Below are 21,862 nucleotides of genomic sequence, written 5' to 3' on the forward strand. Positions count from 1 at the left end.
TTCCTAGAAACCTACAATCTGCCAAGACTGAATCGCGAAGAAATGGAAAATCTGAACAGACCAGTAATGAGTAAGGAGATAGAATCAGTAATCAAAAACCTTCCAAAACAGAAAAGCCAAAGACCTGATGGCTTCATAGGTAAATTCTACCAATTAAAGAAAAATAAAATGCAGTGCTTCCCAAAGTCTTCCCAAAAATTGAAGAGGAGGGAACACTCCCAGACTCATTTTACGAGGCCAGCAATATCCTTATACCAAAACCAGATAAGGACACTACAAAAAAAGAAAATTATAGATCAATTGCCCTGATGAACATAGATGCAGAAGTCCTCAACAAAATGTTAGCAAACCGAATTCACATTAAGAGGATCAACACCATGAGTAATTGGGGTTTATCCCTAGAATGTAAGGATGGTTCAACTACACAAATCAGTAAGTGTCATATACCACATTAACAGATATGTAAATATTGTATGATCCACTCCAAAGATGCAAAAAAGCATTTGACAAAATTCACACTATTTTCATGATTTAAACACACACACACACACACACACACACACACACACACACACACACACACACACTGGGTAGAGAAAGAATGTATCTCAACAAAATAAAGGTTGTGTATATGTTCACAACTACCATCATACTCAGTGGTGAAAGCTGAAAGCTTTTCCTCTAAGATCAGAAACAAGGCAAGGATGCCCACTCTTGCCACTTTGATTCAACTGGGAATTCTAACTAGAATTTTTAGGCAAGACCAAGAAAAGGCATCCAAATCAGAAAGGAAGAAGTAGAGTTTTTTTCTTTTTGCAGAGGACATAATATTACACAGTTGACTCTTGAACAACATAGGGGTTAGGGGTACTGACCTCCCACAAAGTCAAAAGTCCACATTTAACTTCTGACTCCCCCAAAATTTAATTACTAATATCCTATGATTGACTAGAAGTCTTACTGATAACATAAACCATTGATTAACACATATTTTTTATGTTACATGTATTACATACTACATTCTTAGAATGAGGTAAGCTAGAGGGAAAAAACTTAAGAAAATTATAAGGAAGAGAAAATACATTTACAATACTGTACTGACCAAGAAAAATCCATGTATAAGTGGACCCATGCAGTTCAACCTGATGTTGTTCAAGGGTCAATTTTATATATAAAACCCTAAAGACCACCAAAAAACTATTAGAACCAATGAACTAATTTAGTGAAGCTGTAGGATACAAAATCAACCTACAAAAATCAGTTGCATTTCTACACACTAATGATATCTGGAAAAATAAACCCATGTACAACAGCATCACATAATTTTTTTTTAATGTAGTAAGACATTTAACCAAGGAAATCAGAGATCTGTACACTGAACTCTATAAAATCTTGATGTAATAATTTGAATAGGACACAAAAAAATGGAAAGCTATCCCATCTTCATGGATTAGAAGAATTATTATAATTAACAATTGATATTATATATATAATATCATTAAAATACTACCTAAAGCTATCTACAGATTCAATGCAATTTTTGTCACAATTCTAATGACATTTTTCACAAAAGTGAACAAAACAATCCTAAAGTTCATTTGGGACCACAAAAGACTGAGAAATGCAAAACCAGTCTTGAGCAACAAGAACAAAGCTAGAGGCATCACACTACCTAATTTCAAAATATACTACAAAGCTATACTATTCAAAAAAGCATGGTACTAACATAAAAATATAGACTATTGGACCAGGGTAGAGGGCCCAGAAATAGATGATAGTGGTGCCATGAACACACATGGGGATAGGGCAGTCTCTTCAATAAATTATGCTGGGAAAACTGGTTATCCACATGCAGAATGAAGCTGGACACTTGTCTCAATTTTAAAAATATCTACTCAAAATGGATTAAAGACTTAAATGTAAAGCCTGTAACTATAAAACTACTAGAAGAAAACAGAGAACAAGTTTCTTGACATTGGTGTGTGCAATTTGATTTTTTTATATGACCCAAAAGCACAGGCCAATTAATAATAATAATAATAATAATGGGATCGTATCAAACTAAAAAACTTTTAGTAGGAAACAATCAAGAGTGAAAACAACCTACAAAATGGAAGAAAATATTTGCAAGCCATATAGCTGATAAGTTAACATCCAAAATATATAAGGAATGTAAATAATTCAGCAACAAAAAAACTCAATTTAAAAATGGCCAAAGGTAAAATCAATGTACAGAAATCCGTTGCATTTCTGTACAAGTATGAAGCAGCAGAAAGAGAAATCAAGGAATCAATTCCATTTACAATTCTACCCAAAACCATGAGATACTAGAATAAAACTAACCAGAGGTAAAGGATCTGTACTCTGAAAACTATTGAACACTTATGAAAGAAATTAAAGAGGACACAAAGAAATGCAAAAACATACCATGCTCATGGATTAGAAGAACAAATATTGTTAAAATGCCTATATTACCCAAAGTGATAGACACATTTAATGCCATCCCTATCAAAATACCACCAGCATTTTTCACAGAGCTAGAAACAAACAGTACTAAAATTTGTATAGAACCACAAAGACCTCAAATAGCCAAAGCAATCTTGAAAAAGAAAAAGCTGGAAGCATCAGAATTCTGGACTTCAAGCTATATTACAAAGCTGTAGTGATCAAGAAAGTATGGTACTGGCACAAAAACAGACACATAGATCAGTGAAACAGAATAGAAAACCCAGAAATGAACCAACAAATGGTGTTGGGAAAACTGGACAGCAACATGCAAAAGAAAGAAGCTGAGACCACTTTCTTTTTTAAAAAAATTTTTTTTAATGTTTATTTTTGAAGGAGAAGAGAGAGCATAAGCGGGGGTAGGGGCAGAGAGATGGAGACACAGAATCTGTAGCAGGCTGCAGGCTCGGAGCTGTCAGCACAGAGCCTGACGCGGGGCTTGAACCCACGAACTGTGGGATCATGACCTGAGTCAAAGTTGGACGCTTAACTGACTGAGCCACCCAGGCACCACACTGAGACCACTTTCTTTCACCATAAGAAGTAAACTCAAATGGATTAAAGACCCAAATGTGAAACCTGAAACCATAAAAATCCTAGAAGAGAGCACAGGCAGTAATTTCACTGACATCAGCCATAGCAACATTTTTCTAGATAGGTCTCCTAAGGCAAAGGGAAAGAAAAGCAAATATAAACTTTTGAGACTACATCAAAATAAAAAGCTGCACAGTGAAGGAAAGAATCAACAAAACTAAAAAGCAACACACAGAATGGGAGAAGATATTTAAAAATGACTTATCTGATAATGGGTGAATATCCAAAATATATATAGAGCTTCTAAAACTCAATACTGAAAAAGTAATCCAGTTTTAAAATGGGCAAAAGACAGGAATAGACATTTTTCCAAAGACCAAACAGTTGGCTAACAGACACGTGAAAAGATGCTCAACATCACTCATCACTCATCATCAGAGAAATACAAATCAGACCTACAGTGATATATACCACTTCATGCCAGTCAGAATGGCTAAAATTACCAATACCAGAAACAACAGGTGTAGTTGAGGATGTGGAGAAAGGGGAACCCTCTTACACTGTTGGTGGGAATGCAAACTGAGGCAGCCACTCTGGAAAATAGTGTGGAGGTTTCTCAAAAAGTTAAAAATAGAACTACCCTAAACAACAATTTTTGTGCACTACTAGGTATTTACCCAAAGGATACAGAAATACTAATTCAAAGGGGTATATACACAACAATGTTTAGAAGAGTATTACCAACAATAGCCAAATTATGGAGAGAGCCCAAATGTCCATCGACTGATGGATAAAATGGATGTAGTATGTATATACAATGGAATAATACTTAGCTATCAAAAAGAATGAAATCTTACCATTTACAACAATGTGGATGGAGCTGGAGAGTATTATGCTGAGCAAAATAGGTCAGAGAAAGACACATACCATATGATTTCACTCATTGAATTTAAGAAACAAAATAAGTGAACAGGGAAAAGAGAGACAAAACAATAAACAGACTCTTAACGATAGAAAACTGATGGTTACTGAAGGAGAGGTGATGTGGGGGGGGGTAGATGAGTTAAATAGGTAATGGGTATCAAGGAAAGCACTTGTGATGAGCACTAGGTGTTGTAAGTAAGTGATGAATCACAAGTTCTATGCCTGAAACTAATATTTCACTGTATGTTAACTAGCTAGAATTTAAAAACTGGAGGAGGCGGGGAGGAAGAGATATATAAAAGTAAAAATGGGCAAAGGCTCTGAATAGACATTTCCCAAAAGACCTATAAATGGCCAACAGGTAAATGAAAAGATGCTCAACATCACTAAGAATTGGCAAGAATGTGGAGAAAAGGGAACCATGGTTGACTGTTGATGGGAATATAAATTGGTACACCCATTATAATAAACAGTATGGAGGTTCTTCAGAAAATTAAAAATAGAACTAAACCATATGATCCAGTAATCTCACTTCTGTATATGTATCCAAAGATGATGAAACCAGTATCTATCTTTCTTTTCATTTACCGTTACTGTGCCAAAATGGAAAATATGCTGGTAGCAAATGGGACAATTTCTGAGGTTCAAAAAAATCTATCTTTTCTCAAATTATGACTGATTTGTAAGCAAATGTAATGGTGCTTTTAACCACAGTAAATAAGTAAAACAAATTTTTTTCTAACTTGAGGCTCTTAAAAGTACAGGCTGCAAAGACTGACCTCAGATTACTTCACTACAATTCCAACTTCTTTTCTTAAAAAATTATTTTTATATTGAGGTATAATTGACATGATAGTTTTAGATGTACAACATAATGATTGGATATTCATATATATTGCAAAATGATCACTAACGTAAGTCCACTTAACATTCACCACTATATACAGATACAAAATTTTTTTTCTTGTGATAAAAACTTTTAAGATCTCTTAGCAACCTTCAAATATGCAGTAAAGTCACCATGCTGTACATTACACCCTCAGGACTTACCTTATAAATGTAAATTTGTACCTTTTCACCACCTTCACTCTGTTTGCCCATCCCACCCTCCACACTGGTAACCACCAATCTTTTCATTGTATATGTGACCTCAGTTTTTTTTTTTATTTTTTCTTAGTTTTCAAATATAAGTGAGATCGGGGCGCCTGGGTGGCACAGTCGGTTAAGCGTCCGACTTCAGCCAGGTCACGATCTCACGGTCCATGAGTTCGAGCCCCGCATCAGGCTCTGGGCTGATGGCTCAGAGCCTGGAGCCTGTTTCCGATTCTGTGTCTCCCTCTCTCTCTGCCCCTCCCCCGTTCATGCTCTGTCTCTCTCTGTCCCAAAAATAAATAAACGTTGAAAAAAAAAAATTCAAATATAAGTGAGATCATAAGAGTATTTGTGTTTGACTTATTTCACCCAGCACAATGTCTTCAAGGTCCATCCATGTGGTCATAAATGGTAGAATTTCATTCCTTGTTTTTGTTTTTTTTTTATATTAACATATGGTGTTATATTTGTTTCAGGTATACAATATAACTATTTCACAATTCTATACATTTCTCAGTGCTCATCAAGATAAGTGTACTCTTAATTCCCTTAATTTATTTCACCTATCCTGCCAGACCCACTTCCCCTCTGGCAACCACCAGTTTGTTCTCTTTATTTATGAATCTGGGATTTTTGTTTGACTCTTTTCTCTCTGCTTGCTTGCTTTGTTTCTTAAATTTCACATGTGAGTGAAAACATACAAATTTGTCTTTCTCTGACCAACTTATTTAACATTATACTCTCTACTCCATCCATGCTGTTTACAAATGACAAGATTTCATTCTTTTTTTATAGCTGAGTAATATTTCATTGTATGTATAAACCACTTCTTCATCTATTCATCTGTCAGGGGACATGTGAGTTTCTTCCATGTCTTGGGTGTTGTAAATAACACTGAAGTATACATGGGATACATATATCTTTTTGAATTAGTGTTGTTTTAGGTAAATACCAGTAGTGAAATTATTGGATCATATGGTAATTCTATTTTTAATTCTTTGAGGAACCTCCATACTGTTTTCCACAGTGACTGCACTAGTTTGCAGTCCCACTAACAGTGCATAAGTGTTCCTTTTTCTCCACATCCTCGCCAACACTCGTTTTTTTCTTGTGTTTTAGTTTAGCTGTTCTCACAGGTGTGAGGTGATATCTCATTGTGTTTTTAGTTTGCATTTCCCTGATGATTAGTGATACAAAGCACATTTTCAGGTGTCTGTTGGCCATCTATATGTCTTCTTTAGAAAAATGTCTATTCATGGGGCGCCCGGATGGCTCAGTCAGTTAAGCATCAGACTCTTGATTTTGGCTCAGATCATGATCTCATGGTTTGTGGGATTGAGCCCTGTGTCAGGCTCTGCAGAGCCTGCTTGTGATTCTCTCCCTCTCTCTGCCTCTCACCTGCTTGTGTTTACTCTCTCAAAACAAATAAACATTTTTTTTAAAAAGTCTATTCAAGTCTTCCACCCATTTTTTAATCAGATAATTTCTTTTTTATGGCTGAATAATATTTCATTGTGTATATATACTGCATTTTCCTTCTTTATCCATCAATGGACACATAGGTTGTTTCCATATCTTAGCTGCATGGGGTTGAAAATGGGGGGTAGATATATCTTTTCAAGTTAATGTTTTCATTTTCTTCAGATAAATAACCAAAGGTAAAATTGCTGGATCATATGGAAATTCTGTTTATAATTTTTTGAGGAACCTCAATATTGTGTTCCATAGTAGCTGCATTAATTTACTTTCTCACCATGGTATACATAGGTTCCCTTTTCTCCACATTCTCCTCACCAACACTTGTTATTTCTAGTCTTTTTGATAATAGTCATGCTAACAGGTGTGAGGTAATACTTCATTATATTTTTGAATTGCATTTCCCTGATAGTCATGTAGAGCATCTCCTCATGTACCTACTAGCCATCTGGGTGTCTTTGGAAAAATGTTTATTTAGACCCTCTGCCCATTTTTTAATCAGTTTTTTTGTTTGTTTGGTTTGGTTTGGTTTGGTTTTTGCTATTGAGTTGTATGACTTCTCTATATATATTTGGATATACACCCCTTACCGGATATATACTTTGCAAATATTTTCTCCCATTCAGGATTGCATTTTTATCTTGTTGATGATTTCCTTTGCTTTGGTGTTATAGCCAAAAAGTTATTGCCAACGCTGATATCAAGGAGTTTGCTGCTTATATTTTCTTCTGGAAGTTTTATACTTTTGTTATGTTTTTAATAAATTTTGAGTTGATTTTTGTGTATTGTATATGATAGTGGTCCAATTTCATTCTTTTGCATGTGGCAGTTTTTTCCAACACCATTTGTTGAAATGACCGTCCTTTCTCCATTTTATTTTTTTTAAAGTTTATTTATTTTGAGAGAGAAAAAATATGAGCGAGGGAGGTGCAGAGAGAGAGAGAACCACAAGCAGGCTGCATGCTGTCAGCTCAGAGCCTGATGCAAGGCTTGAACCCACAAAACTATGAGATCACAACCTGAGCCAAAACCAAGAGTGAGACGCTTAACCACTGAGCCACCCAGGCGCCCCTCCTTTCTGCATTTTATATCCTTGGCTCCTTTGTCATACATCAATTGACCATATATATGTGGGTTTATTTCTGGGCTCTCTATTCTGTTACATTGACCTATGTGTCTGTTATTATGCAAATAACATACTGTTTTCATTACTATAGCTTTGTAGTAGATTTTGAAATCAAGTAGTGTGAAATCTCCAGCTTTTTTCTTGTTGCTCAATACTGCTTTGGGTATTCATGGTCTTCTGTCATTCCATACAAATTTTAGGATAGTTTGTTCACTTTCTGTTAAAAAAAAAATGCCATTGGAATTTCTATAGGGATTGCACTGAATCTGTAGAATGCCTTGAGTAATAGTAACAATATTCTTCCAATCCATGAACATGAACTGTCTTTGCATTTATGCAGGTCTTCAGTTTTATCAGTGTCTTAATAGTTTTCGGTGTACAAGTCTTTCACTTCCTTGGTTAAATGAATTCCCAGGTATTGTATTCTTTTGGATGCAGCTGTAAACAGGATTGTTAATTTCTTCTGCTACTTTGTATTGATTTTTGCATCCTGCAGTTTTATAGAGTTTATTACTTCTACACTTTTTTTGGTGGAGTCTTCAGGGTTTTCTGTATATGTCATCTGCAGAGTTAACAGTTTTACCTCTTCCTTGTCCAATTTGGGGAAAAAAGGGAAATCCTTCCCTTTTATTTATTTTTCTTGTTTAATTGCTCTGTCTAGGTCTTCCAGTACTATGTTGAATAAAAATGGTGAGAGTGGGTATTTTTGTCTTGTTCTAGATCTTGCAGGAAAAGCCTTCAGCTTTCTACCACTGAATATGATGTTAGCTATGGGCTTCTCATACATGACCTATTATGTGGAGATATATTCCCTCTGTCCCCACTTTGTTAAGAGCTTTTATCAGACATGGATGTTGAATTTTATCAAATGCTTTTTCTACATCTACTGACATGACCATGTAATTTTTATCCTTCATTTCATTAATTTCATCTCATTGATTGATTTGCAGATGTCGAGCCATCCTTGCAACCCCGGAATACCCACTTTGTCATGGTTTATGATCCTTTTAATGTACCGTTGAATTTCAGTTGCTAATACAAGTAAAACCTTGGTTTAAGAGCATAATTCATTCTGGAAACATGCTTGTAATCCAAGGCACTTATAGATCAAAGCAAATTTCCCCATAAGAAATAATGGAAACTTGGGGCACCTGGGTGGCCCAGTCAGTTAGGCATCCAACTTCAGCTCAGGTCATGATCTCACAGCTTGTGGGTTTGAGCCCCATGTTGGGCTCTGTGCTGACAGCTCAGCCTGGGGCCTGCTTCTGATTCTGTGTCTCTCTCTCTCTCTCTCTCTCTCTCTCTCTGCCACCCCCGCTTTGTGCTCTGTTTCTCTCTCAAAATTAAAAAAAAAAAATTTTTTTAATTTTAATAAAAAAATTGAAAACAGAAATAATTGAAATTCAGATTATTTATTCCACAACCCAAAGATACTCATATAAAAATGATTACAATACTATAATCTGATATAAAATAATAAATGTAAAGAAAAATAAGTTAACTGGCACTTACCTTTGAAAACCTTCATGGCTGGTGTGAGGAAGACAAGAGAAAGGAGGCTTATTGTATAGGATGAATTTCACTATCACTAACAGAATCACTGCTGTCTTGGCCCAATGGAACCTTTTTCTGCATGGGAGCCATTGTATATGCTCACATGGATGCTGACTAGAGTACAGTATTAATAAATTCTTGTCATATACTATATTTAATGTAACTGGCAATAAGGCAGCAAAGGAAAGGGTCTATATCTGCAGGCAGCCTGACCTGGAATGAAGTAAAGCATTCCTAAGCTTAGTCTTGCATGGAAAAGCAAAGGACTGTCCATAGGTGCTTTGTAGTGACAAAAAATACACTAGTACCAATTGTGGGCACCTTCCAACATTCTGAAAAATCACTGATTCCTGCCAAACACCACAACCTGAGACCGAACATCCGAAAACAGGATACAATCCCACCGAGAGAGAGAGGGAGGGAGGAAAGAACCATTGGCTCAGTTGTGATCATGTGACATTCGGCATCACGTACTACTCATATTTCAAGACATTGCTCGTTTATCAAGTTAAAATTTATTAGAAATTTTGCTTGTCTTACAGAACACTCACAGAACAAGGTACTCACAATCCAAGGTTTTACTGTATTTTGTTGAGGATTTTTGAATCTGTATTCATCAGTAATATTGGCCTGTAATTTTCTCATAGTGTCCTTGTTCTGTTATCAGGGTACTGCTGGCCTTGTAAAAGGAGTTTGGAAGTATTCCCTAATCTTCTATTTTTTTCACATTTTTCATTCTTTTTTCTTTTTGCTGCTCTGATTGAGTTCCACTGCCCTGTATTCAAGTTTACTGATCCTTTCTTCTGCTTTATCTAGTCTGGTTTCAAACTCTTCTGATGTATTTTTCAGTTCAGTTATTATATTCTTCAGCTTTATGACTTCTGTTTAGTACATTCTTATATTTTTCATCTCTGAGTTCTGTCTTCATCCATTCATCTCCCAAGTTCAGTGAGCATCTTTGTGACCATTATTTTGAACTCTTTATCAGGTAAATCACTTAACTTAGTTTTATTAAGGAATTTTTTCTGACGTTTTCTCATTTTTTAATTCAGAACATATTTTTTTGTTTCCTCATTCTGCTTGACTGTGTTGATTTCTGTGCATTAGATAAAATAACCACCTCTCCAAGTCTTGAATAGTAGCCTTGTGTAGTAGGTAAACTTTATTGTTCAACCCTGTCCTAGCCCTTGTATCTTAAACCTTTTAATTGTCCAAGCATCCTCTTTTATTTTTAATGGCTCCTAATAGTCGAGGTTGTGCCAAGACCTGTCATTATCCCAGAGGGGAAGATTTCAGCACCTAGATGGAGGCTGGTTGTCATCTTTTAAAAGTATGCACATATATACAGTCCTGTGGGACCACAAACATAAGCCTCACTGGCCACCAGAGCTAGGCAATCTTAAGTATCCCCTGGGCATCAGTCTCCAAAATTGGGGTACCATACAAGTGCATAAGCTCCTTTCTAAAAGATACCAGCAGCTGGAGTGAGACAAAGGGAGAACACAAAGATGGCATCCACTTGCCTCCATACCCTGAAAGCAACTCCATAAGCTCCTAGATGTGTGCTAAACCTGAAACCTACCTTTTGGGCTGAAACTCCAACACAAGCAAATAGCCTTCTTTCACAGAAAGCCTGGGAGTATGTTTCAACCTCTTGTCTGTGCAGCACCCCGGATATAGTAGCCTGCTAAGAACTAGGTCTCCTATTGTTACAGTCTCATGGGGCCCAGGAACACAAGCCCCCCTGGCCACCAGAGCCAGGCTATCGGTGAGCATCCCTGGGTGGCAGCTGCAAATACCAGGCAGGGCTCCAGACATAAAAACAGGGCACCAGATGCATGTAAAAGCTCCCCTCCAGGAGATAGTGGCACTGTGTAGTGCAGCAGAGGAGAAGAGTGAACATGGTATCCTCTAGCCTCTGTCCCCAGAGAGTACCCCAGCAGGCCCCGAGACGTGTGTTTTAAGTTAGATGCCTGCCCTTAGGCCAAGGCTTTAAGATAAGGAAGTGAGTGTCTTTCACAGAAAGTCTGGGTGTCTATTGGCTGCTTCTGCACTGGTCGCTAGCATGGGTGAGTCCAAGCACATAAGCCCCTTACAAGCCATTTCTCACTTAACTGTACCCTTTTGGGTCTCATGGACACAAGCTCTATAGAGATTTCCAAAGCTAGATGTTTTAGGGAGTCATCTTTTAGTTTCAGGTCTTAAGAGTTACGGTGCCCAGTATGAGATTCAAACCCTTCACTCCTCGGAAGAAGTTCCAGGTTTTAAGTTTCCTCTTGATTGTAGGTCACCATGACAGAGGTGGGGATTATAGTGAGATTGTGTGTCAGCCTGTCCTACCCACTTAGATGTGGGGTTTTCTTGTCTGCACAGTGTGTAGGAGTTACTCAGTTCTAAGGAGTCTTTTCAGAAGAACTTGTTCCATATATAGCTGTAGATTTGGTGTGTCTGTGGGAGAAAGTTCAGGATCTTCTTACATTACCATCTTGAATCAGAACTCTGAAATAAATATCATGAAGAAGTACCTGCACTCCTATGTTCATTGCAGCATTATTCACAGTAGCCAAGATATGAAATCACCCTAAATGTCCCTCAGTGGATAAATGGATAAAGAAAGTGTGGGATACACACACACACACACACACACACACACACACACACACACACTGGAATATTATTCACCCTTTAAAAATAAGGAAATTCTGTCATTTGCGACAACATGGATGATCTCAGAGTACACCATGCTAAGTGAAATAAGGCATGCACAGAGACACAAATACCACATGATCTCACTTACATGTGAAATCTAAAAACTGTCAAACACAAAGAGTCATAGAGTAGAATTTTAGTTAGCAGGAGTTGAGGGAAGAAGGAAATGGGGAAGTACTAGTCAAAGGGTACAAAGTTGCAGTTAGAATGAAACATACAACATGGTGAGTATGGTTAATAATACTGTATTAAATATTAGAAATTTGCCAAGAGTAGATTTCAGGTCTTCTCATCCCCCTCCCCCCCAAATATAACTAAGTAAGGAGATGATATATGAAATAATTTTACTGTAGTAATTATTTCACAATGTATATATTATCTCATTGTACCCCTTAAATACAGTTTTTACTAAAAATGTTTTAAAAAACTATAAAGGAAATTTAGCCACAGTAAAAATGTAGAAAAACATAAAATTAATTGTAATTAAATAGCTTATTTAATCCACTATATCTAAAATGTTATTGCAACATCTCATCAATATAAGAATATTGATGTTTTACTTTTTTTTCATATTAAGTCTTCAAAATCTGTTGTGTATTTACACTTAAAGATATCTCAAATTGGACTAGGAACATGTGGATAAGTGGCTACCATATTTGACCATGCAGATGTGAATAACAAGAGTTCCAGAAAAAAAGAATGGATAAGGGTGAAAAGAGGCAGGGAAGAAATAAAATAATTTAAGAAAATTTCCGAGAACTAAAGAATACTAGCTTCCAAATTGTGTAAGCTCTCAGAAAGCCCAAGAAAGTAGATGAATTAGACCCAGACCAGGATACTTCATCATGAGATTTCAAAATACCAAGGACCCAGAGAAACCTCTATAGGCTTCAAAGGAAAAAAAAAAAAAGTTATTATAGTCAAAGGATCAGACATCAGCATGGCTTTAGACTTCTCAACAATAGTGGATAGATAGAAGATAGTGTAGTGAATCATTGCCTTTAAACTTCTGAAGGAAAAGCACCACCAAGGTATAATTCTGTAACCAAAATATCAACCAAGTTAGGAGGTAGATAAACAGTATTTTCAACTATCTAAGATCTCAGAAAACATATGTGCCTCACTCCCTTTTTTTAGGAAGCTGCCGAAGAATATGTTACACTAAACAAGGAAGTCAACCAAGAATGAGGAAAGTGTGAGATACAAGAAATAAGAGAAAGGTGAAAGGACTCCCTGGGATGAAACCATGAATCCAGTCTAGAGAGCAACCAGTGCAGTTAAAGTAGGTCAGAAGGAAGCAAGAAAGACTTCATCAAGAAAACCCAGTTCATAGAACCCTGATGAGAATGATTATGGATGTAGAAAACTGGCACATATGGGCACTGAATAGTAACATGTACACAGAAATCTAAGCAAATAAGAGATAAAAGAAAAAGTTGAGTAATTTATATTACGAGGTTCAGAAGGGCATGTAGGTAAAGTAGAAAGAGAGGTAGAAGAGCTAAAACCTCATTTTTCATTGTATGAAATTAATACACAGTTCTTAAAACAGAAATGTAAGGAAGGAGCAATATAGGCATCTTATGTGAAAATATAAAAACCAAAATAATCAGGTATTGAAAGTGGTTGATTCTGGGGAATGGAAATAAAGGGAAGAAGGGGTCTGGCCAGTTTTTCTAACAAATTTTATAAAACTGTGTTCCTCTAAGTCTCAAGTATACACATATTAACTTATTTTAAAAGAAAATATACACATATTAACTTATTTTAAAAGAAACATGGGCAGTAATAAATCTGGGTGAATAAAGGACCTTACCAGGCCATTGCTAACGAGTGTCCTTATCTTCTAGCATTGAGTATTGGTTCCGCTGCATGGATATGGATGGAGATGGTGTACTATCCATGTATGAACTGGAGTACTTCTATGAGGAGCAATGTGAACGGATGGAAGCCATGGGCATTGAGCCCTTGCCATTCCATGATTTGCTGTGCCAGATGCTTGACCTGGTGAAGCCAGCCAGTGATGGTAAGATTGAGTAAAAGACCATCTGCACTACTCACCTATGTAACAGAGGGGGGCCTTTAATCCTGGATTGTCCCAAATTACTGAACTTCCAGAGTCTTCCATACTGGCTGGGTGAGGAGATGGGGAAGGTCTGCTTGATGAGTACAGAGTTTCCTTTTGGAGTGAGGAAATGTTGTGGAACTCAGTAGTGGTAATGGTTGTACAACACTGTGAATGTACTAAAAGCTGCTGAATTGCACACTTTAAAATGGTAAATTTTATGTCCATTTTACCTAAAAAAATGGGATTTTATATAATAAAATTGGCATATTCATATACTCTTAAACTTCAGTAAAAGTTTTTTTCACTTGCCAAAAAGTTCTTGAAATTTACTGGATTTGTTTTTACATAGGCAAAATAACACTACGAGATCTGAAGAGATGCAGAATGGCACACATTTTTTATGATACTTTCTTTAATCTGGAGAAATACTTGGACCATGAACAGAGAGATCCTTTTGCGGTCCAGAAGGTACTGGTTTTAACTTCCCTTTGAAGGCTGCAGTATCAGGGTTTGTATGCTACAGATAAAAACGGTCTTTCCCTGTGAGAATCTTGTATTTAAAGAGGTAACATTTAAAACATTTTCTCACCTACTGAAAAGAGAGAAAAAAGGACCTAGAGCACATGTCTCTCCATAGCTAATCTTCAAGTTTAGGTAACCTGCATCTGCCTATCACTGAGTGAATTTTGTGGTCTGTATACTTATATATTAGACACTAGTTACAAAAAAGTTTTGAAAAAAATTTGTCCTAACTTTAAAAAAAAATGTATCAATAGAACCATCTGTATTAGAAAGTATATTGGGGTTAACTGTACCATTCATTTCCAGGATTACATTGTAAATAGCTCTCCCTAATGAAAACTAGACATTCTCCATAATAGACAGCCCTCAGATAACAAAACACTTTTTCAAGTGTTAATGACTATTGTGCATGACTATCAGTTTGAAGTCATTCTACACCTGAATAGAGATGAGCACCCTTACGCATACACAAAAACCTGTGGACCCTCAAAAAGCCCTGAACGTATGGTCTATGTCAAAATAATAATAATAATAATAATAATAATAATATCACCACTTCCCCTTCTCTTGTTTAAAAAGTAAAAATTATGTGGAGGTGCCTAATGGCTCAGTCGAGTTGGTTAAGCATCCAGCTCTTGGTTTTGACCCAGGTCATGATCTCATGGTCCTTGAGTTCAAGCCCTGTGTGGAGCCCCACATTTGCACTGACAGTGCAGAGCCCACTTGGGATTCTCTCTCCGCTACCCCTGCCCCCTTCCTTGCTTGTGTTCTCTCTCCCTCAAAACTTTAAAAAAAATTTTTTTTTAATTCTGTTAGTAGAAAAGGACTGTTTGAGTTGAGTCCTACAGGAATACCAGAAACTACCAGAAACTTTCAGTCTTTTTCTTCTACATGTTGACCTAAATAGTAGTAAGAATACAAAGATCACCTTATTATTTTTTAAGTTTATTTGTTTTTGAGAGAGACAGAGACAGTCACAAGTGGGGTAGGGGCAGAGAGTAAGACAGAGAATCCCAAGCAGGCCCCACGCTGTCAGTGCAGAGCCAATGCAGGGCTTGAACCCACAAAACTGTGTGATCATGACCTGAGCCAACACCAACATTTAGACATTTAACCAACTGAGCCACCCAGGCACCACATACGTTATTTTTTATTTTTATTTATTTTTTTAATTTTAGAGAGCGCAAGCAGAGGAGGGGGGCAGAGGGAGACAGAATTTCAAGCAGGCTCCACACTCAGTGCGGAGCCAATGCAAAGGTCAATCCCATGACCCTGGGATCATGATCTGAGCTGAAATCAAGAATTGGACACTCAACTGACTGAGCCACCCAGACACCCCCAAAGATCACCTTCTAAAAACAAATATTCTACGCCTGATCTTGGGGCATATCAAGGCACATTATCACTAGCTTTAAAAAAAAATTTTTTTCCCGGGCACCTGGGTGGCTCAGTTGGTTAAGTGTCCACCTTCAGCTCAGGTCATATCTTGTGGTTCGTGAGTTTGAGCCCCATGTCGGGCTCTGTGCTGACAGCTCAGAGCCTGGAACCTGCTTCGAATTCTGTGTCCCCCTCTTTCTCTGCCCCTCCCCCACTCGTGCTATCTCTCAAAAATAAACAAACATTAAAAAAAATTGCCAGTTATAAATCTAAGATGTAAGTTTCAAAGATGTCAAAAGGATGGAGTAGGGGTTCTTAAAATGAGTTAAGTATCATAATCATATTGTATGGTCAGTATTTAGGTATTTACATTCTTCTGGGCATGACTAACCTTACATCTGAGGGCAGTGCTAATAACTCATTTTAATCATGGAAAAGCATTTTAACCTGGAATATATAATCCAAGATACTGCCCAGATTGGAGAAGGAAAAGAAAATGTATATAGCCTTTTCCCCCTTTATAAAATTTGTAAGAGATGGCAGTATATCAAGATTTATTCTGATCTGCAGAGAACATTTTTAGTCAAAAAGTGCTCAGTAAATTCCAGTGACTGTGTTGAAGAGACATATGGTCATATAGAGATAAAAAGAAGAGCAAAAAGTAGCAATCGAGCATGTACAGTATAGCAAAGGAAATTATTTGGGGGAGAAGGGCTCTTTCTAGGAAAATAGCACAGATGACATGGTATCTGAGCTGGCTTTTACAGAAGCAATAAAAATATGCCAAGGAGGGGAGGAAGTGATGGTCTGTTTCAGGTGGGCATATGTAAACCACAAGTCACTCCAGATAGCTGGTGTGCAAAGTGCCAGGGAGAAGAGCCCAGACAAAGGTCTCTGATTATAAGGCTAAAGAATCTAGACCTAAAGAATTCACTGCTGAGGAGTTCACTATAATTTTATGATTGGAGGCATACAAATCACTTTAAGAGTGTTACTTTAGCACCTCTCTTAACATGTTAAAATGAAATATTTTCAGGCAGGTCATCACAAATGTTCACTGAAGAAAACCAATCTCCAATTCTTTGTCTTTGATTATTTTTGTTTCCTTTCCTCTTTGCAATCAGGATGTTGAGAATGAGGGGCCTGAGCCCTCTGACTGGGACAGGTTTGCAGCTGAGGAGTATGAGACTCTTGTTGCAGAGGAATCTGCCCAAGCACAGTTCCAGGAAGGGTGAGTGAGGTCCCTGGGTCTTATAGAACTTTTTTAACAGGGGTAATCATATCAGGAATGGTAAAACCATCTTTAAAAAATCAAACTAGTAATCCTTTCTTATTTTGGGATATCCTGAGTGATTATAACCAACTTTAGTTGAAAGAATATTTTTCCAGCAATCTTCCCTTCTTCACTAATTTCCTAAAACTCTTCTCATGTCCCATTTCCTTTAATGGAGTTGTACTTTTCACTGGAAGCTAAGATCATCGTGCAGTCATTCTACTTTGTTAGTGATATCACATGCTGTAAAAACATTTAGCATTTACTAAAATGCTGTAAATACAGGATGAGACTAAAAGAACTGAAGCTCTTTTAAATAATCAAGGTGACCATGTTTAAAACAAATCTTTACCATACATGTTTTTTTGTATTCAACACTGAACAAGAATTTACTTCTACAACAAATTTGTAATAGGGTATATATAATTCCATAAAGGGATCATGGTAAGAAACTATTCAAGACTTTCATTGCTTAGATCATTTCAGCAACTTTATAATTTGTTGGCTCTTTCCACCATCTTCTAGTGATTTCTTTTGTAGTTCCTCTAAGGCTCTTAATGCTTATTAATGTAATATTTTTTGAACAGGTAATATATTCATATATTTTAATATTCAAAGAAACAAGGATAGTTTCCTACTGCCCAGTTTTCCTCCCTAGAAGCAATCACTGTGACCTTTTTTTTTTTTTTTAATATTTATTTATTTGGGGGAGGGTGCAAGCAGGGGAGGAGCAGAGAGAGGGGGACAGAGGATCAGAAGCAGGCTCTGCACTGACAGCACCAAGCCCAATATGGGGCTCAAATTCACGAACCATGAGACCATGATCTGAGCCGAAGTCAGACACTCAAACCTACTGAGCCACCTAGGTTCTCCCACATTTTCTTATTACATGTCCTTCCAAAGACACCCTCCACTTTATTTCCTATAGATATATATATACACATACATATATTCATATACGTGTGTATATATAAAAAAGCACATATACGTTCTTTTATTTCTTTTTTCTGTACACATATGGTAGCATATTATATTCATTGTTTGGTACTTTGCTTTTTCCACACTATGTAAAGTTTCTGTTATAGAAGATGAGTAAGTTCTAGAGATCTGCTATACAACTTAGTGCCCATAGTTAAAAATGTGGGTATTCTGCATTTTAAAATGTTAAGAGAACAAATCTCATGTCTTCCTACAAAACACACACAACAAAATACCATGAAATTTTTGGAGGTGAACAGATTTTTGGAGTACCTTGATTGTGGTATCACAGATGTATGCGTATATCCACACTGATCAAGTGTAATTGTTAAATGCATATAATTTTTGTGTATCAAACCTAAATAAAGACAAAAACAATAACAAAGATTGGGAAGACAACTTGGTGAACCAAAAACACTTGTATTTTACAATTACTGAGGTATAAATAAGGCTTCACAAATATTTTGGGGGCCTTGAGTACATGAAAAAATTTTTAAAAGCCCAACAAATGGGAGATTATTTCATGCATGTATCTGTTGAATGTTCTAAGTTTTTCCACAGCTGCACAATATTCTACTGTACAGCTATGCCAATATGACAAATAAAATGTTCTAATGAATAATCTTACATACATGTAATTTTATACATATGTAAGACAAATTTCTATAAGTATAGCAAACAGAGGAGGGTTTCAGAGAAACCAACAAGAAATAATGCAGACACCCAGAACTAGCAACAGTGGGGAGCCACTTCCATCCTTAGGTCTAAAAGGACAAGGAGATAAAACCATCATCAGAACCCAAAGAGAGTAAGTATATGGAGAGAGCTGACAGGAGTTGTGACCTTCAGTAATGGAATTTAGTCAAACTATGGCAATCTAGGTGAGAGCTGCTAGAATAAATACCCAATTTCACTTTGCTCATATCCCTTAGTATCCTGCTGGCACTTCTCATTGGTTTCCAACCAGAAACAAGAAGATAAGAGAACTGATGTAGTCTGTTTGGATCAGGCTCCTTATCCACCTAGCTAAGGGGAGAGTAGATATAGAAGGATAAACATCAAATATCCAGCTCAGTACAAATGCCAACAGAGATTCTACATTTCACACCCTTACCATTAAGTCTTCAATATCTTTTTTGAGAGTACTGAAGAAGCCATCACCAAACTACTGTCTTTAATCTTGAGATATCCTTAATATGCTTACTCACAAAACTGGGGTCTTATTTTTATGTCATGGACCCAGAAACCCAGAAAAATCATTCATCATTATTTTAAGCCTGACTGAATAAGAAGGGAAGATAGGCAAGTGTATTCATAAGCATAATCTAAAATTTTTTTGGCACTGAGCTTCCTTAGTAGGAATTAGAGTAAGGTTACTTATGAAGCAGCATCACTACTGTTAAGAGCATCTGTGGTTGTTTATAATAGTGAAAAATTGGAAGGTCTGATAGGAAGATTAATAAAATTATCCTGCATATACATAGTATAATTCCATGTAAACATTACAAGTCATTTTGTGGACGTATATTTCTTGACTATTATAAAGAAAAAATTAAAATGTGGAGGAAGGCTTTAAAAGATCAAGTAAGGGGGAGCCTAGGTGGCTCTGTTGGCAAAGCATCCAAGTCTTGATTTTGGCTCAGGTCATGATTTCACAGTTCATGAGATCGAGCCCCATGTCAGGCTCTGCACTTACAATGCTGAGCCTTCTTAAGATTCTCTCTCTCCTTTTCTCTCTGCCCTTCCCCCATTCATACATGCATGTGGGCACTCTCTCTCTCTCTCTCTCTCTCTCAAAATAAGCAAACATTTAAAAAAGATCAAGAAGGAATAGTAAAGTGTAAGAAAGAAAATTAGGTATACATAAGGAAAACAACAGGGATCTTAGTATGTATTAGACAACAAAGCAAATGGAACACAAAAAATTCAAAGATAATAGAAAAGCTTTTTTTTTTTTAAATAAAGTTCCTGAAATCCAAAAGGTCAGAAGTCATACCATATCCAGGAAATACTGATAATGATTGATTCCCAATATATGTCATGAATTTGCCAGAGTTCAAAGATAAATATTGGATAAAGGGTTAGCATCCAAAATCCATAAAGAATTCACCAAACTCAACATCCATAAAACAAAATGGGCAGAAGACATCTAGATGGCTAACAGACACATGAAAAATCATCAGGAAAATAAAAATCAAAACCGCAATGAGATACCACCACACACCTGTCAGAATGGCTACAATCAACTTGGGGAACAACAGATGTTGGTGAGGATGTCAAGAAAGGGGGACCCTTTTGCACTGTTGGTGGGAGTGCAAACTGTTGCAGCCACTCTGGAAAACAATATGGATATTCCTCAAAAAATTAAAAATAGAACTACCCTACAACCCAGCAATTGCACTACCAGGCATTTATCCAAAGGATACAAAAATGCTGATTTGAAGGGCACTGTGCACCCCAATGTTTATAGCAGCACTATCAACAACAGCCAAAGTATGGAAAGAGCCCAAATATCCATCCACTGGAAAAAGGATAAAGAAGATGTGGGGTGTGTGTGTGTATATACATATAAACACACACACACACACACACAGTGGAATACTACTCGGCAATGAAAATGAAATCTTGCCATTTACAACTATGTGGATGGAACTAGAGAGTATTATGCTGAGTGAAATCAGTCAGTCAGAGAAAGATACCATACGATTTCACTCATGTGGAATTTGAGGAACTCAGCAGATAAACACAGGGGAAGGGAAGGAAAAATAAGAAAAACAGAGGGAGGCAAACCATAAGAGACTCTTCTATACAGAGAACAAACTGAGGGTTGCTGGAGGAGAGGTGGGTGAGGGGATGGGTTAAATGGGTAATGGGCATTAAGGAGGGTACTTTTTGGGATGAGCACTGAGTATCATATGTAAGAGATGAATCCCTGGGTTCTACTCCTCAAGCCAAGACTACACTATATGTTAACTAACTTGATTTTAACTTTAAGAAAGAAACTTTAATTGGGTTTCTTTTCCACTTAAAAAATTCAAGTCCTCAGACAAGGGAAAAATAAAATCACCCTCGCCTCAGATACCTCCATGGTAAAAATGAATATTAGAAGATCATAAAACAACACATACAACTTTTTCAGAGAAAAAATTTCTATAATCTCAAATTTTATACTAACCCCAGATGACATTCAAGCATGAAAACACAAGTGGGTATTTTCAACATGTAAGAACTGAAGGGAATATAGCACCCATGAGCTCTTCTGTAAAAAAGACAATCACAAAACCAAGAAACAAACCAAAATAAAGAGCCTGGAAATGTAGCAACCATTGGGGAAAAGAAATAAATAGCATTCAATACATTCAAATGTAGAAAGAATAGAGATCTGGAAAAAAGAAATGTAAAACTAGGATGTAGAGAGGAAGAGTAAATATATGTATAACATCCTAGAAATAACAATTTAAATGAAAATGGGAGGTAGAGAGGAGGAAGAAAGTATGTGTAAATTTCATTGGCAAAACCTCAGTAGATACCCTTTAAAGCTATAAGTCAAATTGAGGGTTTAGGAATACTAATTTAACACTTGAAAAACCAAAGCTAGACTATTCCAATTCAATCAGAAAATGTGTATACAGAAAAGAAAAACACAGACCACAAAGCCTGAAGATGACAGAACTAAGGCAATGCATGTAAATGGAATAAACTCACTTATTAAAAGAAAAGGATT

General features: G+C 36.7%; 1 protein-coding gene across 2 annotated transcripts in view; it reads left to right on the forward strand.

Moving 5' to 3' along the window:
- The window catches only part of PPP2R3A (protein phosphatase 2 regulatory subunit B''alpha), a 164,470-nt gene that overhangs the window by 123,567 nt on the left and 19,041 nt on the right, over positions 1–21,862 (forward strand). For both annotated transcript variants that reach the window (XM_047100163.1, XM_047100164.1), the window contains exons 10-12: positions 13,771–13,946; positions 14,338–14,456; positions 17,012–17,118. In XM_047100163.1, the coding sequence (XP_046956119.1) occupies positions 13,771–13,946; positions 14,338–14,456; positions 17,012–17,118 (402 nt within the window). The remainder of the gene's footprint in view (positions 1–13,770; positions 13,947–14,337; positions 14,457–17,011; positions 17,119–21,862) is intronic.

Source organism: Lynx rufus, unplaced genomic scaffold (assembly GCF_022079265.1).
Source record: "Lynx rufus isolate CCGP_SWC_20201006 ecotype Redwood Valley unplaced genomic scaffold, mLynRuf1.p SCAF_5, whole genome shotgun sequence".
Lineage (NCBI taxonomy): Eukaryota > Metazoa > Chordata > Mammalia > Carnivora > Felidae > Lynx > Lynx rufus.